General features: G+C 48.3%; 1 protein-coding gene across 1 annotated transcript; it reads left to right on the top strand.

Annotated features, from left to right (window-relative positions):
- Positions 1–2655: 2655 nt before the first annotated feature.
- On the top strand, positions 2656–8424 carry LOC117138465 (long-chain fatty acid transport protein 4). Its single transcript, XM_033300591.1, has 4 exons — positions 2656–2760; positions 4093–4369; positions 4428–5904; positions 7970–8424. Coding segments are annotated over exons 1-4 (2064 nt in total). The 5' UTR covers positions 2656–2759; the 3' UTR covers positions 8279–8424.
- Positions 8425–9324: the final 900 nt, after the last annotated feature.

Genomic DNA, 9324 nt, shown 5'->3' on the forward strand with positions numbered 1-9324 from the left:
TCACACACACACACTCTGGCAGAGGGGCAGCAGCTTGCCTTGGCTTCGCCTTTGTCTGGATGCTGTGCGCTTTTTTGCAACCCTTCAGCCAACAACAATGATGATGATGGTGGCATTTGCTACCTGAGTGATTTCCTAAAGCACAGCTCCACTCCGCTCGCCACCCTCCCCATCCAGTGCCACCACCACTTCCGGTTGCGAGTGGGATTCACATGCACATTCGAATGGCTGCACGTCCAGCTGGCATGTGCTACCGTTTCCATCTCCCGGGGATTGCCGGTCCCCGTCCGCAGCCACTCGATTACCCCTTTGTGCCGGTGCCGTTGCCGGCCAGCCTTCGTTAGCTTCTATTTAACATGCAGTTATCGTTTGTTATCGCCAGCAGCCACAAGCCAAGCTCCCACAGAAGCAGCTTGTCAACAGGCAGCGAAGTGAGGAGGGATGACAGTCCTCCGGATGCCCTGCAAATCCCTTAATTATATAATCGAGCCAGGCTGAGTCTGCAGAGTGAGTGACTGGATTGTAGAAGATACGAGTTCGTTCTTAAACCCATTGAGAGTAGGATTCTTCGCTTCCGGAGAACAAGGACCAAATACACTTCTCGACCGACTTAGCTTTAGCTTCAATATGGCCCGTAGCACTTGCACTTCCTCAGAAGGGCCTGTTAATCTCTCAAAACTCCGAATTCCATGCCCCAACTGGAGTGGGGTACATTGCCCACACCCTGGATTGCTAAACAGCCCACGGGCCTCTTCTTTTGTTTCGCAGCTCCAATCGATGCCAATGCATTAACATTAAAACTTGGGTGCTGAAATTTTAATTAAAATGTGACAGGCAACTAGCGCACAATGAGCCCGCTCCAATCCCAATCGCCGGATATCTTGGCCTGGCCCTCTTGTGTGTGCGTCTGGCATAAAAATATTCAGCATAAGTGGCGGCCACCCTGCGATGCTCGACATAGCAGAGCTGCCGAGCAGCCGAGCAGCCGAGCTGGCAGCAATTGTGCCATTTCAATCGACATCTGTTACTGATTTCAAAGAAACTTTTGTTGACAACACAAACAAATGCCAAATGCAGGGGGCGAGGGGCAGCAGGGATGCCGTCGCCTGGGGGCACAAGGTACAAACCGTTTGACGCTTGCCTGCGCACGACTTCGGCCCACCAAACACCGCCCACCGCCCCCTGGCCGAGCTCCTTTGGCCCTGAACCAGACCCAGGACTCACGTGTGGCCCAAAGTGCCGCACAGCTGACGTTAACGTTATCAGCAAGCGGCTGTGCCGGTGAAATTGTGTGGGTCTGTTATCATACCCAGCAATGCAGCAGCAGGAGGGCATGCTCGAAGCTCTGAACTCTGTGCAAGGATGAAAAGAAGGGCGAACGAGAAGTAACAAACGAAAATCAGTTTTCAATTACATATGAAGTTAGCTGTTAAGTGGATACGTACAATGAAACCGAATATCGCAAGATAGTACAGGGTACCTCACAGTCACCACCCTAAACTTTCGTCCTGCACCTGTGTGTGTGTGCTAGCCTGCTCCTGGGCCTCTCCATTGCGAGCGTGTGTGTGTGTTTTTGTTTTCGCCGGCTACAAACAAAGTTGACTGAGGCTGCCAGTTTGCGTGTCTGCGAGCCTGCATTTGAAGGCTGTGCAGCAAAGGCATCTGACATGGAAGCACGAAGGAAGCCCTGGCGGTGGGAGCGAGAGGGCGGAGTGTGCGAGCGGGAGAGCCAGTGTGCATGTGGGTGGGTGTGTGTTTTCGGCGGCGCCATTGTCGATAATAACGATGGACTGAGCCCCGGGTCGCAGGCTCTTTTGTGCGCGTAACATGTGTCAATTACAGGCGCCCACACCCACACACTCGCACACTGGCACACACGCACACACACAGAGAGCGGGCGGCAGGAACAGGAACAGCCGGCGCGGCCAGCACACACCCACACACGCATATGCGCTCACTTAGTTTCGCTCTCACACCGTCGATAACTCAAAAAGCTGCCAAAAAGTGTGCGCACATTTTTTATATGCGCCGTCCGAAAGTATGCACATATTTTTTATATTTGTGCTGCCGGCATTTGACAGCTAAGCGACGCTGCCCTATGTTAATTTATTTTCACACAGCATTTGCTTTTTGTTTGCTTGTGTGGTGGGGAGGGGGAGGGGGGAATTACTTTCCGCCTCTGTTTTTGTTGGCAAATAAAAAAGCTTAATTAAAAAATTTCGAATCGCTGTAACAGGTGGAAAGGCCAGCTGCTAAGTAGAACGGCTAAACTTTGCCTCTCCAAGAGATTTGGATTGGCGGGTGCTTTAAATTAGCAGTTTGCACTTGTTACGTAGAAAGCTATTATCAACATATTATTTGAATTACTTCTCTCTGAGTATAGTTGCGATGGAATGGGATTGTCATTCATTCCATCAGATTGATTGTGAAAGCTAACAGCGCTCTGTTAACTCAACAGCCGTTAGTTAAGCGATCTCCCACCATGATCATCATCATCAGGTTCTTTACTTAATTTTGGAGGCTGTTCGTACTCACCACAGCTCTCATTCTCCCCACTCATTTTTGGTTCTATTGCTCTCTGCCGCTCTCCAACGCGAATGTCTGTGGGTATAAAAACCGGGTCCCCACCGCAGCAGCAGTTATTTCTCCGATCCGACGTCGGGTGAACAGATCAGTCGTGCCGCAACTGCAGCTATTTTAATAATACCTATGTGTTCTGGTTTTCCGTGCAAGTAACCGTTGTGATCGTGCGAATAAAAAGTATGTCACTTGGTGGGGGCGCTGCACTGGCATTGAAAAGTGAATTACATTGATCGTGACATGGGGATGGAAAATGCCGCCGAGCCATGTAAATCGATTGAAGGCCCATGGCCAACCAACCAACCAAAACCTCAGCCAAGAACTGCGTGTGCGCAGAAGCGTTTGGGAAAACTCTGTGACTGGCATACGAAATAAGTCAAGGTCTTCAGCATAAGTAGACGCCAGAACATAAGTCATGCGGCAGTATAGACTTATAGAGATAGCGCCCATTTCCCATCCATAATCGCGAATAGCAATGAACTTTGAAGCCGGCGCGTCACTTGATAGCTTCCTTAACCCATGTGGGCCTAAAGGGGTCCGATTACATCAGTTCGCCAATAATGCCCCTGTGCAAAACGTAACTGCATTATTAACAAGTGTTCCAACCACCTTTCCATTGTCTGGCGCTTCGCGATAAGCCGGCACAACAAAGAGCCCCAGACGCCGCGATATCAGTTGAGTTCAGTTCGCACCAGGGCAGGTTCAATGGCTGGTGCGGTTTTATGGACTGATTGCCCACTCAGGGGACCACTTAGCCAGGCGACCAATCTAGGAAATCGTAGAGATTAATGCAAGATTATTCACCTAGAGACCCGAAAAATTTCCATGCGCAAGGGGTTAAGGCTGCACTTTGATATAAAATGTCGCCATAATAAAAACATTCGCTTGAGTTGTAGATTTCGGATGAAATAATTAGCCGTGTTCCCACATAAAACGCTTTAATAATGATGTAAAAGTAATTAGCCGTTTTTCCCTAACGAGATCGCAATATAATATTTTGTATGCCACTTTTTATATTGGCTTAAATAGGCTGTAGTCATCATCTCTGGGAGAGGGTAGTGTAATGACTACAATAGGTGGCGACATCTGGCTTTCCATGCCGGTTTTTAAAATAAAACTCAGTACCCGTGCTCAATTGCCACTGCTCCACTTGGGTCCGAATAAATGTTTTGAGTGCATGAAGGGGATCCAAGTCGAGACCCCTAAGTACTTGTCACTCCCCCACAGCCCCTCCTAAACCACACCAGCCTTAACTGCTCATGGCGGCTGATAAGAACTTGCGGCCCACAAGCCGTGCAGTAAATCGGTATCAGACAGCACTATGGTGCGCTTATCACTCAGTCACTCGCAGGCGGTTGCCCTAGGCACAAGTGGAACTGGAATCGGAAGGGTGGCATCCACAAAGTGCTCCATTTGGCCTTTCCATAGCTGTCACTAACCATATCCGTACGATTGAGCAATATCTGACTAACTGTTTCGATCATGTTTGCCTTCGCCCCCTGCCCTTTGAAGTGAGCGAGAACGAGAAGCGCCCCGATCTGGAGGATCAGTATCTGGATCAGAATCAGGAGAAGGCTGGCGGCGGGAAAATGGAGATCCTGCTGGAGCTGAACCTAAAGCAGAAGCTGGCCACCCGACTGGGAACCATCCTGCTGGCCACAGTGATCTTCGGCGGCTTTTGCTGGGACAACGCGTTGGCCAGTCTAACACTGGGAGCAGTGGTGGCCCTCCTGCTAAGAAATCCCACCTTCGTCTATGCCTTGGTGATGACCACGTCCAGGGACCTGATGTGGGTATACGAGTAGCTAATTTCCCGAAGAAACCCACCAACTTCCGTTTTCCTTTAGGGCATTCCAGCGATTCGTGGCCCTCAACATCTACCTACTGAGGAAGGACCGCGGCGGATTCACTGTGGCCCGCTGTTTCCAGGAGCAGGCCAGACGCCGCCCCAAGAAGACATGTTTCTTGATGGATGATCGCCGTTTAAGCTTTGCAGAGGCTCTGGAGTTTAGCCAAAAGATAGCCGGATACTTTAACGATCGCGGCCTGGAGAAGGGCGACTGTGTGGCCCTGCTGATGGAAACGCGTCTGGAGTATCCCTGTATTTGGTTGGGTCTCTCCCAGCTGGGGGTAATCACAGCCCTTATTAACTCCAATCTGCGCGGGGAGTCTCTGCGGCACTCCATCAAAGTGGCCAATGCCAAGGCCCTAATTGTGGGCAGTGAACTCCTGGATGTGCTGAGATCACTGAGGGAGAAGGAGCAGCTGGACGAGGTGCCCATCTATCAGTACACAGATGACGAGGTTCGTGGGGTGGCTGGACACGATCTTTTGCCAGGAGCTGTGGACTTGGTTACTGCTCTAAAGACCCAAAAGAAACTGGAGCTACCGAGTGCTGCCTGTCCTGAAGAAGCTCGTTCCAAATTGCTCTACGTTTACACCTCTGGAACTACGGGCTTGCCCAAAGCAGCTGTGATCACCAACCTGCGGTTCCTCTTCATGTCCGCAGGATCCTACTACATGCTCAGGATGTCCAGCGACGATGTGGTGTACGATCCCCTTCCCCTCTACCACACCGCTGGCGGAATCGTGGGAGTGGGCAATGCCATCCTCAATGGATCCACGGTGGTGCTGCGCAAGAAGTTCTCGGCCAGGAACTTCTGGCTGGACTGCAATCGCTACAACTGCACTGTGGCCCAGTATATCGGGGAGCTGTGTCGCTACCTTCTGGCCACCTCCTACACCCCCGATCAGCAGAAGCACAACCTGCGTCTGATGTACGGAAATGGACTGAGGCCGCAGATCTGGTCGCAGTTCGTCCGCCGCTTCGGGATTCCGCACATAGGAGAGATCTACGGCGCCACCGAGGGAAACTCCAACCTGATCAACATCACCAACCGAGTGGGGGCCATCGGATTTGTTCCCGTCTACGGATCGAGCTTCTACCCTGTCCAAGTCCTGCGGTGCGACGAGTACACGGGTGAGCTGCTCAAGGACTCCAAGGGTCACTGCATCAGTTGTCAGCCTGGGCAAGCGGGTCTCCTGGTGGGCAAGGTGGACGCCCGGCGGGCCGTAAGTGCCTTCCATGGATACGCCGATAAGGGAGCCTCGGAGCAAAAGCTCCTACGAAATGTCTTCACCTCCGGAGACGTCTTCTTCAACTCGGGTGACATGGTGGTCCGCGACATACTCGGTTACTTTTACTTCAAGGATCGCACGGGAGACACCTTCCGCTGGCGGGGTGAAAACGTGGCCACCCAGGAGGTGGAGGCCATCATCACAAACTGCGTTGGCCTGGAGGACTGCGTGGTCTACGGCGTGCAGGTGAGTTTCAGATATTTCCGGTTTCTTTTTATTTAAGTTTACATCATAAATAATTGAGACCTTATCATCAAATGGTTGGTGGTGGACAGACAGGAGTATTTTTTACGATGCCCACTTGAGAAAGATGAAGGGAATCTGGCTGTGATTACCGTTTAATAGCAATCTGAAATCTGTGTTTCTAGATCGCATATACAGAGGTGGTCAAAAGTATTTTCACAACGCACAATATTTGCAAACTTCAACTTCTTTTTGTTATATTTCTTCTTGTTGTTGTCCGATTTGCCTGAAATAGTTCTTGTCGCTTAGCTTGATCTATGCAGAAGGTAGTCGAAAAGAAATACGAAAGATAACGGTTCATAGTACAAAGCTTAAAGCAAAAGAAAATATGCATGCAAGTTGTCAATAGTATTTTCACATGTTTATTGCGCTTCAAAAGTATTTTCACTCAACTTAATTTAGTAAATTTCAGCTTAACATCTAATTTCAACATAAGAATTTCTTTATTTTATATAAATACAATACTAATATTTTGTAACACCACCTTTGGCATCAATAACTGCTTGAAGTCTTTTTGGTATTGACCTTACCAAAGTTTGTGCAAATTCTAATGTCAATTTGGACCAAATCTCCGCTATTTCAATGATGGCTCCCTCTCGTTTTCTATTTTTATCAATAGTTCGTTGGTTTTTAATAAAAGCCCAAACGTTTTCAATGATATTAAGGTCTGGGCTTTGGGGGGGCCACGGAAGAACCGCCAGATTAAGGTCGTTTAAAAATTTTGTTGGTATCCTACCCTTATGGCATGGAGCATTGTCCTGCTGAAGAATCCATTCAGTAGTTGGAAAAAGTCTATTTCCAGACGTAAAAGCATGGTTGTTTAAGATAAGAAGGTATCCGTTCTGATTTAAAGTTCCTTCTATCGGTACCAAGTCTCCGAATCCATAATAGGAAAGACATCCCCAAAACATGACTGTGCCCCCACCAAATCTATTGGTTGGCTGGGCTGCCAAATGCTTTTGATTATTTTTCAAATGCATAAAATGCTTGCTGTATGACCCCTGGTACTGAAATGCAGACTCATCAGTCCATAAAATATTAAACCAAAAGTCAAGAGGCTTCTTAACATATTCCAACGCAAATCGAAGACGTTTTGTTTTGTTGGTTGGTGTGATCTCAATCGTTTTGCGAACAACGTATGTCTTAAAATCAGCTTCTTTTAGCCTGCGACGAATTGTAGAACTACTAACTTGTTTGCCAATTGTATTTTTTGATTCTAAGGCAATTTTTACCGGACTGGCACTAGGATTCTTCGCCACAACTCCAAGTATTTGCCTGCATTGCCTTTGGTCCAGCACAGGTTTTCGGCCTGATCTTTTTTTATTTTTTAATGTGCCAACTGTATCAAACTTTTTTATTAAGTAGTAGACAGTTCTGCGCGAAATTTGATATATTTCAGCTATTTTGGCCGCAGGTGCACCGGCTTTAAACCTAGCAACAATACCAGCCCGGGCCTCAACTGTTAACTCTTTTGTTTTGGGCATTTTATTTAATAACTGTAATAGGAAAATGATTAAATCTAATTTTTATTCAATAATTTAAATGTATTTAAGCAAACAAACCGGCACTTGTCACTCTAAACCAATCACTGAAGAAGAAATTGCGTTGTGAAAATAATTGTGATGCGACGAAACCGTGTGCAAATACTTCTGACAACTGATAAAGATCTCATCATTTGCCTCTTCCTTGCGCATAGGAACAGTTATTTTTTCAATTCTTCTTTCATCTGACTCTGCATAGGTTTGAATTTGCAAAAGCAAAAGTTTTTTTGCATTTCACCTCCCCCCACTTGCTGCACAAGCAACTGTTTGTGACCCATGCACAAAAATGCACTTTGTGAAAATAATTTTGACCATGACTGTATAACTATTGTTTCAGTGTAGCTGAGGGAACTACCCATGTCGCTCTTAGTCACTGGGTTTCTGGGTTGTGCCATGTAGATAACAAGCCACCTGAAACCACAAGCCACAAACCTTGATTTTCACTATCGGCCCTCTTATCTTTTCAGATCCCCCATGTGGAGGGCAAGGCGGGAATGGCGGCGATTGTGGATCCGGAACGCAAGGTGGACATGGAATACCTGTCCGTGGTGCTTAGGGGCAGTCTGCCCCCCTACGCCCGCCCCCTGTTCATCCGACTGCTGGACGAGATTCCGCGCACGGCCACCTTCAAGCTGAAGAAACGGGAGTTGGCCAAAGAGGCGTATGACATCGGCCAGCTCTCAGATCCCATATACTACCTGAACCAGGACGGGATCTACAGGCTCCTCAGCCAGGAGCAGCACGAGTTGCTGCGATCGGGAAAGGCGGGACTCTGAGAATAGAGGTCCCTTTTGTGCCCACAATTGTATTCCAGCCACTCCTCTGTGTATATTGCAAAACGCTTGTCTGTCCCAATGTATTTTTAACGCTTAAACAACGACTGATTCCGAAAGACCAAAATACCTAAATGCCGAAATAGTGATAAAGTTGTTTCGCTGCTGGCCCAAAATGCTGGGCGCGTTTCTTGGCCATAAAATGGCAGCTTAACCGATAATGGGAGCCAATACGTTTTACGGCCAGAAGATGCTGCTACCGCCACAAGATATATCGAAAGTGTTAAATCCCCAAGATTAAGTTCTCGCTCATTGGCAGCTGCTGCAGTTGCTGCTGCTGCTGTTGCTGTTGCTGCTGCTACTTTTACAGTTGCTGCTGTGCTGTTGCAACATTAACGCCATTTCCGCTCGCTTGCGGCAGCTGCGACTTCGTTGGCCGTCGCCTAAGATAAACGATGTGCAAAATCCATACAAAACAATGGCAGGAGCAGGAAGGCAAGGTCTTGCAACCGCAGCAGCGCAACATCGTCGACGGCCACCAATATCGATGTCGATGTCGATGGCGAAAAAGTTGTGGCAGGCAATCATAAAAAACGAAGAAATGGCAAACAAAGCTGGGCGCCACTTTTAAGGGAGCGAAAATGGCGATGGCGCTGCTCCTGGGATGCCAAAGGTTCTTCGATGGCCAAAAGTTGTTGCAGGCAGAGCGAAGTGGGTCCTCTTCGATTTCGCAGGATCGTTATTGGTATGCTATTTTACTTGGAATATATGCAAGCTTCTTAAGGTCCTGGAATGTGCTTTTAAGATATCTATTATGCCTGATTAAGATTACTTGGGCCGCCATACAATGCAAGCGACAAAGGTTCACTACTCTAATGTTTTCTCCGGGAAACTGCAGTTTTGAAGGGATCCCGGGATTCCAATACACAATGTAAAAGCCGGATGCCCGAAATACACATAAAGTTGCAGCTGCAGCAGCTGCCAAACTCCCCGGCCACGCCCCCTGCGCCACGCCCGCTGCGCCCCTTTCGCGACGCCATCGTCGATGT

This window comes from Drosophila mauritiana, chromosome 2R (genome assembly GCF_004382145.1).
Source record: "Drosophila mauritiana strain mau12 chromosome 2R, ASM438214v1, whole genome shotgun sequence".
NCBI classification, from domain to species: domain Eukaryota; kingdom Metazoa; phylum Arthropoda; class Insecta; order Diptera; family Drosophilidae; genus Drosophila; species Drosophila mauritiana.

Coding starts and splice junctions, on each gene's coding strand:
- LOC117138465 (XM_033300591.1), top strand. Junction 4,370..4,427: donor ACCACGTCCAGGGACCTGAT/GTGGGTATACGA, acceptor GTTTTCCTTTAG/GGCATTCCAGCGATTCGTGG. Junction 5,905..7,969: donor GCGTGGTCTACGGCGTGCAG/GTGAGTTTCAGA, acceptor TTATCTTTTCAG/ATCCCCCATGTGGAGGGCAA.